Source organism: Neoarius graeffei, chromosome 10, assembly GCF_027579695.1.
Source record: "Neoarius graeffei isolate fNeoGra1 chromosome 10, fNeoGra1.pri, whole genome shotgun sequence".
NCBI classification, from domain to species: Eukaryota; Metazoa; Chordata; class Actinopteri; order Siluriformes; family Ariidae; genus Neoarius; species Neoarius graeffei.
The window spans coordinates 12,963,154-12,984,718 of NC_083578.1; the positions used below are offsets into that span (position 1 = coordinate 12,963,154).

Here is a 21,565-nt window from a genome sequence, read left to right on the forward strand (position 1 = left end):
ATTCCTATATTTTATAAAATGAGAGAAATAGAATTTTGATAAAAAAAATTGCCTTCAGTTCTCCTTTAAGAAGTCACAAAATTGTGAGGGGGAAAAAATGACCACCTCCATCAGCTGTGTATTCCCCCCCCAACCTACAATGACCCTAACACACTGTCGTACTGCTCTAGCTTTTTATGGCCTGAGCACCAGAGGTGCGTGGCCTCCGGTGTCCACAGGAGGGCGTTGCACTGAGGTGCAAGCATCCTAAAAGCGCCTTTATTTCTTCTTATTTTTCTTCAAGACTTGGCCATTTTTGAGGTGGTTCCCATGGGAGAAAACTCATAAAATTTGGTGCACACATCAGTCCTGGCCACCACTACTCAGGGATAGAGGCTTGGACCTGGGTGTGTCCAGGGGAGTCCATAGTGTCCCCACGTCATTGAGACTTTTGCCTGGTATATAGTTTCACCTATCTGTGTCAAATTTGGTAGGTGTATGTGATGCCCCAAGACGAACAAAACTGTAATGTACATTGTATCAGCCATACTCAACAGGAAGTGAGTTATTTTTGGCTTTGTGTGTTTTGACACGTGTTACATTTTAACGTTCTCCTGGGCTGTTTGTTGGATTCATGGCAGATTTGGTATACGAAGGGTTCTCGGGCTCTTCATCGCCGCTTGCGGCTATATTTTTTTGTTTCGTAGCTCAGCAGAACAGTTCACAAAAACGCACTGTATGGGGGCAGCGACTAAACTGCTGCTTTGGCTAATGGAATATGCTCGCATGACCGGTACTATCTGTATGATTCTTCAACCTCGTTTCTTGTCCTTGCACACAAACATGGCTTTCTTTTCTATTGTTTTGCGAGGTTTCTCCCTGAGTCAAGGAATATGGTATATCCTATAGCTGTCATTCCTGGAGTTCCTTAATCATTGATGGCTTTCTTTCTGCAGAACCAGTCATATGCTAGAGTTTGAAAAACATATCTTCTAGCTTGATCGGTTTCTCTTGGATCTGTAGTCAAGTTCATAATGACACCTGGATGGACAAATACAGTCAGCCTGAAACCGAAATACCATGGATGTTGTTATTGGGTTCTCGGTTTGTGAGATTTTAGCCAGGGAAGCTCTTGAAATGCCCAAAGCAAGGAGCTTTCATGGGATTTCTGCACTGAATCATAGGATTTTACTCCCATGCTATGCCTCTGTCCTGACTTTTCTGAAATCCTGCAAATGAAGGTGAGCGTTTGAATGGATCCAGACACACAAACAATGCCGGGAACTGGGGGATAATGGGGTGGAGGCTTGGTATAATTTCTGCATTGCCTTTGTATGAGAACCAGATGGTTTCTCTTCTTTTGTTCTTTATTTTTAGCCCCTATTTTACTCCCCCCTCTTTATTTGCTCCATAGGTTTGGGCAGATGTACAAAGAAATTGGTATCAGATAGCCCTATGAAGGATTGCATTGGCACAAATCTGAAATTAAGCCAGTATGTCATTACGTGGATGATATAAAACAGAGACTGAATGGCTGTTGTTGTGGAAGGTCTTACATGGTTACCCTTTAGGCTTTTTTGTTGTTTTTTAGTTCATACCCAGGTCACATCCGTGCTTTAGTTGAATCCGACCTGGATACTGTAGATTTGTATCTAAGAACTGCTGCTGTAATCATAAACACTGCCCTATTCTCATCCCAGGATTCTTAGTAACGACATGCTCGTACTGTAAATCTTTAAATAGTATTGTTTGACTTCACTATTCTACACCAGTATACTGTACTGTAAGGTTCATAATCCAACTATCCGGTGTCAGAGAGTCATCCGGTGTCCTCTCAAGGAGCTTTTCATTGCCAGTATTGCCTCTAGCTTGTTTCTTAAGCATCTAAACCTTCATCCGGATTTCTGTGAAGCTGCTTTGTGATAATATCTATAATTAAAAGCATTGAATTGAATAAAACGTTCGGGTTTGGATGGCAGTTATACCAATAAATGGTCTGTAATTACAGCTTCACAAACGTTTGCATGTGTACCCATTAGAAGGAAGACCTGAGAACACTTTGCAGATGAAAATTTGCGAATATTTAACCAAGGAATCCTTTTTAACGTCTTCCAAATGTAGAGGACACTATATTAAAGAGGTTTAGACAGCAGTGCTGCAGAAATTTTCACTTTGGTTTTCCATAAGCTGCCTTTTGGGACGTTGTTGGAAACCTGAGCTAAGTACAGTAACAGGCTGATGAAATGAGGAAAAAAATAATCCCAGAGGTAAGTGTTTATGAAAGCCGTCCTTGTTGTTATACATCTTGCCTTGCCTTGTGAATATGCAAAAAAGTTACAGATCTTCTGGTTTTATCCCTTTTATAGATTTTTTTTTTCCTCTTAAAGGTAGACCACCTTCCAGATTTTAAGTGTGAGTCATAAAAATAATTTTTCCCCGACACCCAATTATTTTTGTTTAGTGGACCGAAAGCTACTGAATTCGAATCACAGACTTCCAATTTTATTAGGTTTTTAAAAATGGAACAATTAATTAATTTAGGGCCACATGGCCCTAAATTTTCTGCTAGCTTTTTCCTGCTTCACCATGACCCAATTCAAGATACTATGTCATGCATCACATCACCTGGTGGGTTTTCCCCATTTGCGCAAGGCATTGTGGGATACAAATCTGAAACAGGAGAGAAAAATGCAGGACGTGAGTGTGCGAATGAACCGTGAAAGACCGACTACAGTAACGTAAAGCAAGAAGAAAAGATATTATGTTATATACAAATGAAAGGAAACGCAGGACCAAACTAATAAATATTGGCGCTCAGCGAGCACCTCGGTGTGATCAGCTGTTCATTTAGACACCGAATGATGGAACGGTCAGTGCACGCTCAAAGGTAAACCTGCACATGCGCACACACACGGACTTCCTCTGTCTGCTTGACCGCACAAAGCAAGCGATTTCATGCACATTATTTGCTTTAATCCACTCAAATTAAATAACTTCCCAGCCAGAGAATGGCCTGTTTTTTTGTGAGCTATTACAGAAACGAACATATATCACAATGACCAAATTTCAGAGGGAACTAAATTTCACTGATTTTCTGAAATCGAAAGGTCGTCTAGCTTTAAGGTCAGAATTGTGCAGCGACAGTTTCCGAGCTCCATATTCTAACACGGCTGACTTTGTTAGCCTTTCTCAAGTCAACGCCACACGGTTCCCTCTCCTTCACTTCTTCTTGGTCTTTTTGAATCCTTTCTTCTCTTCCAGGGATGGGAGCTGGTCTCCAAAATGTTTTCCCATCATACCCTTCTGTGTTTGGAGAGTATTCGTACTGTAAATCACCGTGGGAAGCTGGATCGTTTATTCGTGACTATATTGGGAGGTTTTTAAGGCATGTCCTTATATGTTTGCGACTATTCCTTTCGGCATGTGAGTTCGCACTTTTTGGGTGTTTGACTGGGGCATGTTTTCCAGTCTCCTTGGCTGCCTCTTGCTCCCTCAGAGATGCTTTTATTTCTGAGTCTGGGTACATATGGAGTGAGGCCAAAGCAAATAAAGATCTACCAGCTCAAACTTTGTGTGAGCTGACGCCAGTTAGCACGCTGGTGTTCACCTACTGTACAGAGCTCGCACCAGGCTTTGAGTAAAGCTGGGGGGGACAAATGATCAAAAAGGACATGATCATTTATCATTCAACTTGATTGGCCCACTAGGACAGAAATCTGAAAGGACTGAAATTTTAGTCCTTTTACCGTTTGTTAGTTGGTTTTCGTAGATGGAATGCACTTTCTAAAATTTGTTTTTTTTTGACAGGCTAGCTCAAACTTTATGTTGTTTTTTTTTCTTTCTTTTTGCTCAAGCTCTAATGGATAGTTCAGCCTGCTTGTTTGAGCATGCCTACTGTTGATAGGACGGTTCCCATGGGAACGAACAAATGAGGCAGCCATCGCCAGCAAGGACGGAGAGAAAAGCAGGACGATAAATTAGGCGAAAGTGTCAAAGTGAGAATTGGAGGGTGAGAAGAGAAAAGGGACTTTTTTTTTTTTTGTGATACAGAACCATCCTGTCGTACTGTATACATTTGTTCTCAATACCAGGCATTGATCATATGATCATTCTTTTGTGCCTGTGTACTTCTCTGGCCCTGATGTATGACTTTTATTTAAAAAAAAAAAAAAACACACACACACACACACACACACAGTTTTTGTATTAGTTAGTCAGTGAGAAAACTTGTGTCTGGTATCTTGAAACCACACATCCTCGTTCTCATGATGTCATGATTGACCTTTCAGGAAGTTAGTCATAGCCCAAGAGGACGAAACGGACCATGGTACCACATGGGAAGCCGTGCCTCGGATTCAACCGTTATGAGTCCTGACGCATTTAACAGTTCTCATCTCATTATCTCTAGCCGCTTTATCCTTCTACAGGGTCGCAGGCAAGCTGGAGCCTATCCCAGCTGACTACGGGCGAAAGGCGGGGTACACCCTGGACAAGTCGCCAGGTCATCACAGGGCTGACACATAGACACAGACAACCATTCACACTCACACCTATGGTCAATTTAGAGTCACCAGTTAACCTAACCTGCATGTCTTTGGACTGTGGGGGAAACCGGAGCACCCGGAGGAAACCCACGCGGACACGGGGAGAACATGCAAACTCCACACAGAAAGGCCCTCGCCGGCCCCGGGGCTCGAACCCAGGACCTTCTTGCTGTGAGGCGACAGCGCTAACCACTACACCACCGTGCCGCCCGCATTTAACAGTTATTCCATGAAATCGAGTTGTACACGAGCTGATGAGGCGCGTAACACCGAGTTGGCTTTCAGCCATTTACGGTACGACGAGATTGAGTGGAATAACAATTTTATTCTATCCACATTCACTGGATTTTGAGAATCGGAGCATTTTTATTTTTTTGCAAATTTGATAAATAAAAACTTTCTACAAAACGTCCGACAAAATCATTTCCGCTTAGAATATAAACAAACCAGTGAAATGACAGTAACAATTTGTGAAAAATGCGATGATAATAATCCTTGAAAAAAAAAGATACGTTCTTACCATGAAATACTTTCATTCCATATTATGTTGCTTTTTTTGGGGGGGGGGGTTTGTTGTTTTCGAGTAGAGTTTTTATTTTATCCTCGGTTTGGTCAGCAACATGATCCGCCATTTTGTTTTTCTCTACTCCTGGTATATGAGCTGATATCCTAGTAGTAGAGTAGCCAATCAGAGCGTACAATTGCTCATATCCAGTGAATGTGGATAGAATAAAAATATTTAGCAGCAAAGTCAGTGACTTTATTAGCCATGGACTGTTAGAAAGGGAGGAAGTCGAGATCATTAGTATAGCTAGCGTGTAGCTATCTGTTAGAATGATTTATTACATTGAGTGTACGACATATATTTATTCATGTTTGGTCACCACTTGATCTTGGTCAGCGTTGCAGTGGATCTCGGTAAAAGCAGGGATACTTTATTGATGATGCACAATCATAGGGTTCCTTGCATACACACCAAAGATGAGGAGAGCGTGCAAAGCCATACGGTTCATCCAAAATGGCTGTCCATTAGCCATTTCAAAGTGTACATAATTCCAAACTTTTCCCAGAGAAACCCACACAAGCAGTAATTTCTTGTACTGCTTCCAATCCACCCTATTTATCTCACACTTTCAGAGCTGTTCAGTCCAGATGAAACAGGAACTCTTGAACCAGTGAACCTTTCGTGGCTGTGTCTGTAGATAACAGGTCTTGGCGTCAGTCCCAGTCGGGAAAGCACAAGCTGTCAAAGAGTGAATGCACAACCCAATACATCCATAACTATCATACGCTGCATCCACACTATTGCGTTAATTTGTGATTCCGAACACAACCGTAATCATGAAATAATTCCCATCCTTATCCCAGGAGAGAAATACAGTGGGGTTGGTTTTTATTTTTATTTATTTATTTAATTAATTTTTTGGTGCTTGGATTTTGTGCAGTTTTGAAGCAGTGTGTGCTTATTAGTGAATCTTTACTTAGTCTTTATTTAGCAAAACTCTTGGTGAAACCAATTATTGGCTTTGTGTTCGAGGGTTTTGGTTTTTTTTCCCTTTTTCTCCAGGACTGGACAAAAAGCAGAACACGGCGCGAACGTGGGATAAACATGGGAGGATGTAGGAGTATAACAGAGAGTACATGTTGTTAGTGTAGGTGCCATATCTGTTTTATTTTTCTGACTCAACTCTCATTTTGCTGACTTTTCCATTCCTTTTTCTTTTTGGAATCACAGAGGGATTTTCCTGGACACCATTCTCCCACGGTACGACATAAACGGCGTCCGTCCCCCCATCGGCCAGAGAACCAGACTGAGCAAAGGAGACATCGCGCAGGCACGCAAACTTTACAAGTGTCCAAGTAAGAGTGCTAGTTCTGTTAACTTGTCTTATCATAAATACTAAAAAAAGAAGGAAGTGCAAATGAATCCTCCAAATCCATGCCATAACTTTCCTGTTAACTTTATTCCGTATGTATGGGACACCACCCATAAAAAAGGACGGGAGGCACTTCGCCATGTTATTGTCAGAGCTTCCCAGAAATGTTTACATCCACAACAGTGCAAGGCGCAGAAGTTTCAGCTTAAAAAAAAATAAGGAAAAATCCACGACAAGGTTTCCCAGATGCAGTTTGCCGAGTCTGGAAATAGTCGAGCGTCTGCGATTGATGTGGTGGGGCATCTTGGCAACGGTCGCATTGACTCCAAGGCTTGGAGCAAGACAAGTAAACACTGGCCAAAAACAGGAAGTTTGCCATCCCTCGTTTTTACAGATAAAGAAGGAAATAGTGTTCAGCTGTTCTTTAGGGTCAAGAGGTGCAAAAAGGTTGAAATATTTACATTTACATAAGCCTTATGGAAATATAATAAGAGTACAGCTTAGTGTAATGAGAGTTGCTTAGGAGTCAAAAAGGAGAGCTACGAGGCGTCCCAGAAGATGTACAGTTAGCTTATTCTTTCATGCTATGAAATGATTTATGGATCAAAGACATGGCTGACTTGAGGCTTAACCCCAACTGCTCAAGTCTGCATTATATGATTTGTACATTACATTATATTACATTACATTACATTACAGGCAGTTAGCAGACGCTGTTATCCAGAGCGACGTACAAAATACCCAGAGCAGCCTGGGGAGCAGTTGGGGGTTAGGTGCCTTGCTCAAGGGCACTTCAGCCATTCCTGCTGATCCAGGGAATCGAATCGGCGACCTTTTGGTTTTGCATAAGCTTTTACTCAAATCACAATCATTTATACTACAGCACTGTTGAATTCAGAAGGTGTTAAGTTTCTATTTTGGCAGCTCCAACATGAGGTCCGTATGTAAGGCAAATCACAGGTTTATATTAACGCTGATCCTAATATATTATCGTTTCTATAGTAACGGTGACTTCAAATGGACTCGTATGGTGGATGATTGATGACGAACAGATTAAAAATGTTCTTCATAATACCTTAATTGTATGCTAATTACATGTTTGTGGAAGGAGTCTCCAGTGGCGGAGGTGAGGTTTTCGCCATGGGAGAGTGTTCAGTGATGGAACATTTCAATAATATTGGCTGGCATTTTTTGTGGTCTATCAGATATATTCCATTCAGCGAATGTTCACTGTCATGCTAGCTGAATGAATATATCTGATAGACCATGAGAAAAGCCAGGCAGCCAGTATTATTATTATTGTTATACATACACATTCCTTTCAGGTGTTCAACGCGTCTTTCAAAATTCTCTCAAAATCTTCCGTATTTAACGAAGCAAACCTGGCAGCCATGTTTGTTTGCAAATTGTCATTCGCTCGCTAGTGCTGAAGTTTTACGTCTGACGTGTGACGTCATGTTGTCTTGACAACCATGCAATATCGTAAACCATATTCAGCGCTCATTCTCCATTGGGTAGAGTGACGTAATACACGTAGGATAAGCGATATGCTAACAATATTGCATGCTATCAAACCAAATGAATGAAACTTGCTAGAAGGGAATAGAACACGTTTTTATTCCATCGAAAAAGTGTTCTGTATGTATAATAATAATAATAATACATTTAATAGCATTTAGCAGAAGCTCTTATCCAGAGCGACGGACAACATACCCAGAGCGACCTGGGAGCAGTTGGGGGTTCGGTGCCTTACTCAAGGGCACTTCAGGCATTCCTGCTGATCCAGGGAATCAAACCAGTGACCTTTTGGTCCCAAAACTGCTTCTCTAACCATTAGGTCATGGCTTTCCTGTATGTTTATAGCTGCTATGACCTAAGAGATAACGTATATGACATAGCAGCTATATATCATCTCATCTCATTATCTCTAGCCGCTTTATCCTGTTCTACAGGGTTGCAGGCAAGCTGGAGCCTATCCCAGCTGACTATGGGCGAAAGGCGGGGTACACCCTGGACAAGTCGCCAGGTCATCACAGGGCTGACACATAGACACAGACAACCATTCATACTCACATTCACACCTACGATCAATTTAGAGTCACCAGTTAACCTAACCTGCATGTCTTTGGACTGTGGGGGAAACCGGAGCACCCGGAGGAAACCCACGCGGACACGGGGAGAACATGCAAACTCCGCATAGAAAGGCCCTCGCCGGCCACGGGGCTCGAACCCGGACCTTCTTGCTGTGAGGCGACAGCGCTAACCACTACACCACTGTGCCGCCCAGCTATGTATCATTCTATGATAAATAAAAAAAACTGTAATCAATGGTAAAAAAGTTTGTCGTAAAAGATGAATGAAGTACTTTGGTGAGCACTGTTATTGGAAAACAGTCAATTTGGGGGCACGGCCTAATGGTTAGAGAAGCAGCTTTGGGACCAAAAGGTTCCTAAAACTGGTTTGATTCCCTGGACCAGCAGGAATGGCTGAAGTGCCCTTGAGCAAGGCACCTAACCACCAACTGCTCCCCTGGTTACTCTGGGTATATTGTACATCGCTCTGGGTAAGAGCGTCTGCTAAATGCCATTAATGCACTATTGTAGTTGAGTCACTAAACCTCGAGTCCGAGTCCAGTCTCGAGTCCTCAGTGTTCAAGTCCGAGTCATGAAAGAAAATTTCGATTCGAGTCCACTATTGATCCGAGTCGAGTCCGAGAACAAGACTCCAACCGCACCATTTGACGGTGACTGTTGCTGCCTTTATGTGAAAGCATCTCTGCTACTGTGTTGGACTAACGTTACTGCTCGACTGCCCCATTTTAGTTAACAGGCTACAGATAAAAAGCTTATTCATCGCTCAGCAAGCCCCGCCCACTATCAACAAGGCAAATACCATGAGAGAGGGTTAACACTAGCTAGTTCATCACTCAGCAAGCAAGCCCCGCCCACTTTCAACAGAGCAATGAACATAGCGTGTCACTTCCTTCTCTGGGTGGAGTCTTACCAAATGACGATTGAAGTTCGAGGTTGTCCCCGTCGTCTCCTCGATAGTTCTTCTACATATGGAACACATAGCAGTGCATTTTTTCCCACTGCACGAGAAGTCTGTATAAGCAAATTGGACAATCCTAGCGGCGTTCTCTCCAGGCATTTTAGCGCCATTAACGCTAGTTTGTTCCTGAACATGACGTATGAACAAGTGAATGTGCATTCTCTTGCATGAAATTAGTATAAAAATTAATGTAGATATAAATATGCCAACTTATTATGGCGTGTTACAAAAAAGAAAAAATCAGACTCTTCGTCTCCAATTTACGAGTCCGAATGCAGTTAATGCACAAGTCCAAGTCCGAGTCGTCAGGGCACAAGTTGGACTCAAGTACTACAAGCCTACGTTAATGTAATGAAACTTTGGGGTGGGAACACTTCACATTGAATTCATCACCCTGGCTCATTGTTGATTATTTTCCTATAACAGCATGCCCTGGCATAATGGCATGATATTCAGTCATGTTAGAGATATTAACACTAAATTTGACATGGAGCCTAAAATAATTGTGGCAAGAATGTGACCTTGTATTGAACCTTTCCATTGGGGCAGTTAGGGGATGATGGACCATCGATGTTGCTGTCTGCCAAGGCTGAATTCAGCAACGATGACTAACAGCGAGGAATGATCTTCTAATTTCTTGGAAAACGAGGGCGTATTTAATAGTCTGTTTTTTTTTTTTTTTAAGGTAATAAACAAAGCTTGTTTAATGTTAGTAGGTTGTTGGAACTTAAACTGAAACCAACATGGAAGTTCATTGGTAGATAATACAAACCAGTCCTTACATTACTAGTCTATTAATTAAATTTTTTCATGATGTAATGATGAGGAAAAATGAACATGACCACGTGTCTGCGTCCTCAGTGAGAGCAGATGATGTGTCATAGTGCACCACGGGCTAACGTAGGAACTCGAGCCATGGAAAAAGGAAAAGAAAACCTCCCGGTAGTGTGGCGAATCCATATTTTGCACAGCATTCCTTGCCGTAGCAGTCACTCCCCTGCGGCTTGCCAGGCCGCTTGTTAATAGCTTTACACATTGCCGATACGCCTTAGAAGCATAAGAATGCACTCGCAGCAGCTTTGCCTTTATCCAAACACAGAGCCGCGTTTGGAGGAAAGTAATGAGTGTAAACTGAGTAACAAGGTGTATTTATGAGCTGGCTTTGATGGAGGGTGGGGCTGAAGTACGCTGGGGCATTTATAAAGCTTCAGTCATGAAATGATGCATTATCAGGCGTTTTATGAAATCATTTCAGTTGGTGCTTTTTTTTTTTTCTTTTTTTTTTTAAATAATTAACACATTCATGATGCACTTCAGATTAAAGTACGTTTTCTGATTTATTTTAAAAAAAAAGCACTGGACAGTTTGTTATATATTAGCTGCATACATTTTTCTAATTTCCCATGAACCGGATTTGCAGTGTTTCTGTGTTCTCTGGATGGCCAGGCGTGTTTTTCATTCCCTAGCACATCGTGTACAGTGCAGCGCTTTTCCTTAGAGAGGATTTATTTATAGCTCTCTTGCTCCTATATTTAAAGAGGATGCGCTGTACTTCGAGTCCTTCTTTCATTTCTCCTTTTGGTCTTTCTCACTCATGGTTCTAATCTACAGGACCTCCATCCTGCACATTTGTTAGCGTTTTCCATCCTCTAACGCTTTCAGTTCTCACTTAGTGTAATTCAAGCTTATTTATTAGCTGATGAGTTGAATCACATGACTTAGGAGCAGAGACAATGCCAAAATATGCAGTGTGGTGGTAATTCAGGATCAGGATAGAGGGAAAAAAGCTGTTAATTAAGGATAAATCATTTGGTGACATGCTGTTATAGGAAAATAATCAATAACCGGTTGGTGTGATGCAGCCCAGTGCAAATGGAGTCCGATTCCACTTTTACCACACCAATGATTTAAAAAAATATCTATATTATTTATTAAACAATGCCACATTATACAACCCCGATTCCAAAAAAGTTGGGACAAAGTACAAATTGTAAATAAAAACGGAATGCAATGATTTACAAATCTCAAAAACTGATATTGTATTCACAATAGAACATAGACAACATATCAAATGTCGAAAGTGAGACATTTTGAAATTTCATGCCAAATATTGGCTCATTTGAAATTTCATGACAGCAACACATCTCAAAAAAGTTGGGACAGGGGCAATAAGAGGCTGGAAAAGTTAAAGGTACAAAAAAGGAACAGCTGGAGGACCAAACTGCAACTCATTAGGTCAATTGGCAATAGGTCATTAACATGACTGGGTATAAAAAGAGCATCTTGGAGTGGCAGCGGCTCTCGGAAGTAAAGATGGGAAGAGGATCACCAATCCCCCTTATTCTGCGCTGATAAATAGTGGAGCAATATCAGAAAGGAGTTCGACAGTGTAAAATTGCAAAGAGTTTGAACATATCATCATCTACAGTGCATAATATCGTTCAAAAGATTCAGAGAATCTGGAAAAATTTCTGTGCGTAAGGGTCAAGGCCGGAAAACCATACTGGGTGCCCGTGATCTTCGGGCCCTTAGACGGCACTGCATCACATACAGGCATGCTTCTGTATTGGAAATCACAAAATGGGCTCAGGAATATTTCCAGAGAACATTATCTGTGAACACAATTCACCATGCCATCCGCTGTTGCCAGCTAAAACTCTATAGTTCAAAGAAGAAGCCGCATCTAAACATGATCCAGAAGCGCAGATGTCTTCTCTGGGCCAAGGCTCATTTAAAATGGACTGTGGCAAAGTGGAAAACTGTTCTGTGGTCAGATGAATCAAAATTTGAAGTTCTTTATGGAAATCAGGGACGCCGTGTCATTCGGACTAAAGAGGAGAAGGACGACCCAAGTTGTTATCAGCGCTCAGTTCAGAAGCCTGCATCTCTGATGGTAAGGGGTTGCATTAGTGCGTGTGGCATGGGCAGCTTACACATCTGGAAAGACACCATCAATGTTGAAAGGTATATCCAGGTTCTAGAGCAACATATGCTCCCATCCAGACGACGTCTCTTTCAGGGAAGACCTTGCATTTTCCAACATGACAATGCCAAACCACATACTGCATCAATTACAGCATCATGGCTGCGTAGAAGAAGGGTCCGGGTACTGAACTGGCCAGCCTGCAGTCCAGATCTTTCACCCATAGAAAACATTTGGCGCATCATAAAACGGAAGATACGACAAAAAAGACCTAAGACAGTTGAGCAACTAGAATCCTACATTAGACAAGAATGGGTTAACATTCCTATCCCTAAACTTGTGCAACTTGTCTCCTCAGTCCCCAGACGTTTACAGACTGTTGTAAAGAGAAAAGGGGATGTCTCTCAGTGGTAAACACGGCCTTGTCCCAACTTTTTTGAGATGTGTTGTTGTCATGAAATTTAAAATCACCTAATTTTTCTCCTTAAATGATACATTTTCTCAGTTTAAACATTTGATATGTCATCTATGTTCTATTCTGAATAAAATATGGAATTTTGAAACTTCCACATCATTGCATTCCGTTTTTATTTACAATTTGTACTTTGTCCCAACTTTTTTGGAATCGGGGTTGTACCTCTTATCTGTTTATGTTCAGTGTTGTGGGACATCTGCGAAACAAATTCATAAATTTTCTCACTTGTGTCATAGCAGCTATAAATCATCGTCCCTCATCAGCTTTTTTTTTTTTTTAAATATTGAAGAAAGGAAAAAGTGCAGCTTGTCATGTTACAAAGAAACTGGAAAGCCGTCCATCCTGGAAACTTTTCTGTGGAGAAAACCTTGCTGTTACAAAGCACTGATCCTGGAGACTCCTTTCATAAAAGTTAAATCTTTACAGAAAAGTTTACAATAGACCCCTTGTGCATGATGTTACGCATCACATGATGATTTCTCCTGGGGGACAATCGGACCCCGTCTTTCCTTTTAACAAGGCTTAAAGGTAGACTGCCTTTCAGATTTTTCAAGTTCAGATTATAAAAAGAATTTTCCCAACACCCAGTTATTTTTGTTTAGTGGACTGAAAGCTACTGAATTCAAATCACAGACTTCCAATTTTATTTATTTATTTTTAATAGAACAATTCATGAATTTAGAGCCACGTGGCCCTAAATTTTCTGCTATTTTTTCCTGCTTCACCATGACCCAATTCAAGATATTATGTCATGCATCACATTACATGGTGGGCTTTCCCCGTTTGTGCAAGGCATTGTGGGATACAAATTTGAAACAGGAGGGAAAAATGGAGCACGTGAGTGTGCGAATGAAACGTGAAAAACCGACTATAGTAACGGAAAGAAAGCAAGAAGAAAAGACGTTATGTTATACGCGTAGGGAAGGAAACGCAGGACCAAACTAATAAATATTGGCGCTCAGCGAGCACCTCGGTGTGATCAGCTGTTCGTTTAGCGACACAATGATGGAACTGTCAGTGCACGCTCATTCGCACACACGCACACAGACTTCCTCTGTCTGCTTGACTGCACGAAGCGAGCAATTTCACACACGTTATTTGCTTTAATCCCCTCAAATTAAATAACTTCCCAGCCACAGAATGGCCTGATATTTTGTCAGATATTACAGAAATAAACATGTATCACAATGAGCAAATTTCAGAGGGAACTAACTTTCATTGATTTTATGAAATCGAATGGCTGTCTAGCTTTAATCTGTTTTAAATATGGTTCATTTTTGCGCTGTTTCTAGTTGTTCCAATCGTTCAAACAGAGAAAAGGTATTACCGTGTCCCTGGAACTTTATCTCGATCTTCTGATTGTGGCTTAAGAACTTGACTTGAGCATTTCTTTAGAAAGGAAATATCTCTGATCTGGGACTAGGAGATTTTTTTATTCCCCCCACAGCAGTAGGAAGAACCCAGAACTCCTTTTTATGTGGAACTGTCCGTGAATCCCTTTGTTTCACTCCAGCTTCAAGCCCACAACACCGATGCTCTGTGAGAACAGCTCTCTCCAAGGCCTGCCATACTGTCGCAGTGTGCGAACATGATCTCATGGTTTTTTTTCACTGACAATCCACGACATTAAAGGTTTTTCCGTCATTCTTTGCGAGTGGTTAACCTGGAATAGAATATCGGTTGTATTCAGTCACATGACTTTTGCTTGCGAGTTTACTTCCGGTGATCAGACGAACCGATTTGGCCACCAGCATGCTCCGACTATTTTCGCAGTTTAGAGGCCAATGCACGGTCAAGATACCTTCAGAAAGTTGCTCTTTGCGATGGGATCGATCCTTACATGCTAGTAAAGAAGGATTTTTCCTACGAGTTGGAAAATTATCCATCCGTTGAGTTCCCTGACATCTCCGACTATCTGGTGCTGCAGGTATCGTTCTACACGGGCAAACAGATGAAAACCTGGAAGAGCATAGAGGCGTGCAACTTTTTTTTATGTGGCTGGGTTAAATAAAGATCTGGGGATCAGGACACTACAAGATAAATCCTGTCTCGTTTTTGCCTGGGTAAGAAGGAATTTTTTTTACAAGTCTTTGCGATGGTTGCTATGACGTTACAAGTTTTAGCTTTGGGTGTAAACAAACCACAGCAGCTCGATTCTCAGTCCTCCCTGCTCTTCTCTTCCAGCAAACTATCTGTTTTTTAAATTAAAACAGAGAAAATGCAACGAGAAGGTACATTCCAACATCTATATACTTGTAGGTAATGCTAGGTCACAAATCTACATCGTCGCTCCAATCGTTTTGAGGAATTTTGTACAGATCGTAGCCACTAATTAACTCGATTTCTGCATATATCTATCCTTTGCTTCTTTCTGACTTGGATTATCCAAGTGATCTGGTAGTAAAGCTTTTTTTAGCTGGAGTTTTCTTCAACCTACAGACGTCTGACATCTTCAGTACCGCTTGTGTTCAGTATGTAAACGAAGGGTAGAAACGGTTGCTAACGTAAGTGTGACATCAGTGCAAGGGGTCTGTATCACTGACCATCTCATATCTCATCTCATCTCATCTCATCTCATCTCATCTCATCTCATCTCATCTCATCTCATCTCATCTCATCTCATCTCATCTCATCTCATCTCATCTCATCTCATCTCATCTCATCTCATCTCATCTCATCTCATCTCATCTCATCATCTCTAGCTGCTTTATCCTTCTACAGGGTTGCAGGCAAGCTGGAGCCTATTCCAGCTGACTACGGGCGAAATCACTGACTTTCTGTTTTTCTTTATTAAATTGCAATCTGTGAATCTGTTTATTTTGAGTCTTATATTATGTGATGGGTCAGTTATAGAAGTTCTGCTATAGAAACTAAATCAAAACCTTCTGACCAATCAGATTCGAGTATTCAGCAGCACTATGGTATAAAACCAAAGCTGTATGAGATGTTAAGATCTCTCCATGAGCATGATTTAAGGACCGCAGACACTGAATGTGACTTCTAGCGTACTTTCTATTATTAAAAGCTGTGCTTGAAAAACTGCATGTCCGATCGTCCGAGACGACTAAAATATGTGCAAGGACGAGTAAAACTTTAATGGTAATTGTCTGATCGGACGACAAAAGTTAGTGCTGGCAACCTAAGCTACACAGGCAACCGCTCCATGATGCAGGTCTGAACTGTCAGTCTGGCAGTAGCATATTTCTATTATTATTATTATTATTATTATGACATCTGACTCCTCCTCAAAACAAAGTTCACCTGTGTCTATCAAAAATCTTGTTTTCCTGGACTGGTTCCTGTATAAAATTAATCCTACCAAAGCGTCCGAGACATTGACTGTATGCTCAGTCTGCACTAATGTCGCTTTTCCACTACCAACGCGGCTGAGTTGGGCTGAGCCGTGCCGTGCTGAGTCGGGCTGAGTCGAGCTGAGCGGGGCTGTTGGAGTTGCATTTCGATTACAACCGCACTGAACCGTGCTGGCTGGAAGTGGGTGGACACATTGGGTGGAGTTAGCGAAAGTGGGTGGACGTCACGTGATGTCGTTAGGCGGCGCAAACAGTGACATCAGTGAGCTTTTAAGCGGTAGTCTCACGACCCGGATAGTAAACAATAAACATGGAGGACACGGAGTCGTTAGTGTTGCTGGTCTTGGTGCTGTGGCTTGTTGTCACCGACAACGCCAACAGATACTGGCAAGAGCGTATAGATGAGGCGAGGCGCATAAGGCTTCAGAAATTCTCGTAATTCGTAATTCTTCTTCTTCCGGGTTTACGGTGTTTACAGATCCCAGCGTGCTCGCGGGGCGTGTGTGGGCATGTGAGGACACTCCTCCTCACCAATCAGTGCACAGGGGAGCGTCTGCTCACGCCCCCAGCCTCACTCAGCTCGGTTTGGCTCGCTTCAGCCCCACTCCAAAACGGTGCGAGTTTTGGGGGCGGAGCAGGGCTGAAGCAAGCTGAGTCGTGCTGTTCTTTGGTAGTCGAAACGCGAGCCGTGTCGGGCTGAAGTGAGCTGAAAAAGGGTAGTGGAAAAGGGCCAATACTGAAGATGTCCGGCATCTGTTTCTGTTGTCCTAAGAAAACTACAGCTAAAAAATGCTCTACTACCGGATTACTTGGATAATCTGAGTCAGAAAGAAACGCAGGATAGATATACATGGAAAGTAGGGTTTATTAACAGTTATGGTCTGTACAAAATTCCTCGAAATGACTGGAGTGATGGTGCAGATTTCTGGCCTAGCATTAGCTACATGTTGGAATATACATTCTTTTTCCTGAAAAGTCCCGACACAGAAGAACAGCTTAAAAAAAAAACCTACGAAAGCAAGAAAACCTTCTTTGTGTAAAGACTTTTTCCCAACATCAGCTTTTGGGAACAGAATGTTGCGAAAGCCAAAGCATTTACTCTCAAAGGGCTCTGACCTAAACTGTGGACTGCCCCTCGTTGTCTCAACAACCCCAAGGACATGTAGTTACACAGCAATCTGCACTTTATCATTTATACAGTGATGTTTATTATTGTTAAAACAATATCTGAAATGTCATCTGTAAATTAACAAAAATATCTTGCTCTAGACTTTCAAACAATATTGTGAGATTTTAAATTTATCTAATAGTGGATCGTACAATAATTACAAACACTAACAATCGGCACATTCCAGTTGTAGCTGTAGTCATATCATAACTCATCTCATCTCATTATCTCTAGCCGCTTTATCCTGTTCTACAGGGTCGCAGGCAAGCTGGAGCCTATCCCAGCTGACTACAGGCGAAAGGCGGGGTACACCCTGGACAAGTCGCCAGGTCATCACAGGGCTGACACATAGACACAGACAACCATTCACACTCACATTCACACCTACGGTCAATTTAGAGTCACCAGTTAACCTAACCTGCATGTCTTTGGACTGTGGGGGAAACCAGAGCACCCGGAGGAAACCCACGCGGACACGGGGAGAACATGCAAACTCCACACAGAAAAGCCCTCACCGGCCACGGGGCTCGAACCCAGGACCTTCTTGCTGTGAGGCGACAGCGCTAACCACTACACCACCATGCCGCCTCATAACTAATCATTCTTGTAATTAGGGACGTTAACCGATGACCGTTTGACTGATGGTTGACCGAATCAACGTCAACCGGTTAATTTTTTTTTGGTTGTCGGTTAAAAAAAAAAAATCAATCATTTTGAAGCTGCCGATTTTTGGAGCGGAGAACCTGGAATTCTGTGTTGTAAACGCTTGGGGCATGCCATGCGGTGTAAGGATGACAGCTGACAAATCAGAAACACCCATTCAGTCATGTCCCGCCCTCCCGCCCCAGTTGAAGACAGCTGCCACTCAGCGAAAGAAAAGTCTCAGTGTTGGAGACATGCTTGTGTTTATGAATAAAAATTAGTGATTTTCGGAGTGGGGTATTTTGTATAACCACAGTGTTTTCTATTTCAACTTGTTTAAACCTGTTAACTTGTTAGCCTATGTATTTCCAAGAACAACTGTTTTTTGTGTGACCCTTGACAGAAGTTGACTGTATTTGTGAAAAATAAAAAAGTATCAGGCTAGACTTTTTAGCTTACAAATTACTATTCTGTTTTTTTTTTTAAATTATTATTAGAAGCAGTGGCGGCTGGTAGTCTTTCAAACAGGGGAGGCTGGTCGGTTACGATATTTCCAGATTTTAAAAGAAAAAAGAAAAAACACATCAATTTTGCCCATACTCTTGCCTCTGATCTGGCTGATTGTTGGCAGGGTCACAAACTGTGAAATAACAGGTTCTTTTGGCCCATTAGCCTACTGTCCAATATACATGATGGTGGTGTTGGGGGGGGTATATTTTAACATTTTATATTTTAAAATTGTGGCATGTTGTTTAAAAATTGATCATTATTGAAAGCAGCTCTTTGTCAGGAACCTCAGCAGTAACAGCAGAGTGTTCTGGAATAGGCACAAGCACTGACCTCGGGGAGCCAAACATAGAGCTGGGTGCCACACATTTCATTCAATGACACTTTCCCTATATTTTACTTATTTTGACTGAGAAATGTTTTATTGACAATTTTGATAACCCTTCATTTTTAATCCAGGTCTGTAGTGTGAAATGTTCTCGGCTGTGTTTATGTTTAAAAATGTTTTCCAAATTGTAGCTGTGTTTAATTCATATCCAGAGAAATATATATTCCAATATAATATACTCAGCATAAAGATTTTAAATAGATTCTATATTTTTGGTCCATCCATGACATATTACTAAAGTAGCCTATTTACTGTTGTTGATGTGGGTCACTTGCTGTTAGCCAATTCACTTTCTCGTACCAGGAGAGCTGAAAGGAACGAGTATTATTCCCTACCTTTTTCACCAAGTCAATTTGAGGCGTTGGTCTACCCTGCTCTTTAATTTTAATTTTTTCCTCGAAAGGAAGACTGGCAAATGGCTTCGCCAAAATTAAATCAGCAATGCTTGGCATCCGTGTGCAGCTTTCTTGCTAGCCGACTAGCCCCCTCAAGTTCAAGTTCAGTCACTCAAATAAACAAAATTTCTGGAACTAAGATAGCAAACTTGACAACACTATATTTACACTTTATTTACAGTGAAAATATATACAAACTAAAAAAGCTGGTAGAAACCGTATGTAATGAATGAAATCGAAATGTAAGCCGATCTCTTACAATACACCACAGCACTCGCGAATCTGCATGAGACTGAACTGAAATTCACTGCTGCCTGTCTATATTTGAAACAAGCTGTCAATCAAAGAAAATATCTGGCCGCTTTCACCAATCACCAGTCTCCTCGCGGAAAGCTTTGCCATGTCCCTCCCACTGTGAGGCTGGGAGTCCGTGGGCGGGCATTTTCGCAGTATTTGTCCAATAACTGTCTTGCATTTTGAGATTGAAAAGCACAGAGCTCCCAAATGCCATTGAAGTCCACTGAGGCTGGGGGTCCGTAGGCGGGCGTTTTCGCAGTATTTGTCCAATAACCGTCTTGCATTTTGAGATTGAAAAGCACAGAGCTCCCAAATGCCATTGAAGTCCACTGAGGCTGGGAGTCCGGTGGGCGGGCGTTTTCGCAGTATTTGTCCAATAATCGTCTTGCATTTTGAGATTGAAAGCGCAGAGCTCCCAAATGCCATTGAAGTGCACTGAGGCTGGGCTGCATCGCGCTGTCACGAGGGGGAGAAACTCACGCACACATTAGGCGAACTGGGGAAAGTTATAACAGAATGATTTCGCACTGTAGTTGGGTTGAGCACATATATTTCTATGATTCTGGATCTGAAATAGCAATGTTATAAGGTCGGCTATAACATAAGCCTAGCGCAATTCATCCTACACGATGTTCGTCATTTTTAGAGGAGGCTGAGCCTCCCTCGTTGTCTTAGAGCAATCGCCCGTGATTAGAAGGCACATCGAGTTTAGTCCTGCCTTGGCCAGTGCATTCTGAAAGTATGTTTCGGTCTGTAGCCAACAATGCATGTTACTGCAGATCATATCTCTCCACACAAACTAAAGGCGCAGATGCCGACTTTTGGAGGGAAGGGGAGAGAATGAAATGACAGCGGTGTCTGGAGGGGGAGTGACAAACGCAGCTTTTATGTCTGTGAGCCAAGTCAGTGACGGCTTCAGAGCAACTTCAATACCATGCAGTAATGGCGTGTTGATATTGGTAACGGCGTTATGACGATTGTAGCTAATTAATTAGATTACCCGGCATTATAACAGCCTTTATTTTAACACCGTTATTCCCATCACTGAATGTTATGTACTTCTTCTAGCACTTGACTTTATTTTCAACGCCATCATGGCCAACTGAAACTGTCTCTAAGCTGGAGCCATTTGTCCTCCGCTCCAATACAAACCCCTCGACATCAGTGCCGCGTTTGACTAAATGTTTCGCGCTGTAGAAAAGGTAATGTGAGTGGAGGGCAGTGACTGGGACTGAATGTGCGGATGCTCGCGGTTAGATTTAAAATAGATTTCTAATAATTCCAATTCTAGAATTTTAAACTCATAGGTTAACCGACTTTAACCGGCTAATGAGGCTCAGTGGTCGGTCAAGATTTTTTTTTTTAGTTTTCGCCATCCCTACTTGTAATAGTGATTTCAATAAACGGTTAATGTTCAGTTCCCTCTTCATTTATTCTTCATTCAAAGGTACAACTGAGTCACACAGGTTGATCAGTGTGTAATGGACAATAACAATTTCATCCAAAATAGTTTTTCCTGCATGTGAAATGGATTTATTTCCATTACACCAGCTGCACTCATGTGAAAAGTTCAGTGTGTTTTGTGTAGAACTCTCTCGAACTGTAGGTTCATTTCTACACTCTGGTTCCACGGTGACATTTTGCACAGGACTGTGTTCCTTTGATAACAGAAACAAAGCTCCAGCATTATTATTATATTCCTTCAAAACTCTCCACAGCTTAATAGACCCTAAATTATTCATTCCTCTGCTACTAGAACTGCTTTCATTCTGAATGTATCTGCATATATTGGTGTTATGGTTTTGTGGATTTATGATAATTATGCTTCTTCACCTATTTAAAAAAAAAAAAAACCTCAACTGCATTCTCATCTCATCTCATCTCATTATCTGTAGCCGCTTTATCCTGTTCTACAGGGTCGCAGGCAAGCTGGAGCCTATCCCAGCTGACTACGGGCGAAAGGCGGGGTACACCCTGGATAAGTCGCCAGGTCATCACAGGGCTGACG

At 41.8% G+C, this 21,565-nt stretch overlaps 1 protein-coding gene across 1 annotated transcript in view; it reads left to right on the forward strand.

The window, feature by feature from the left end:
* Positions 1–21,565, forward strand: part of bmp1a (bone morphogenetic protein 1a) — a 169,187-nt gene that overhangs the window by 66,735 nt on the left and 80,887 nt on the right. Inside the window, exon 7 of the mRNA XM_060931318.1 lies at positions 6,259–6,383. Coding sequence (XP_060787301.1) covers positions 6,259–6,383 — 125 coding nt within the window. The remainder of the gene's footprint in view (positions 1–6,258; positions 6,384–21,565) is intronic.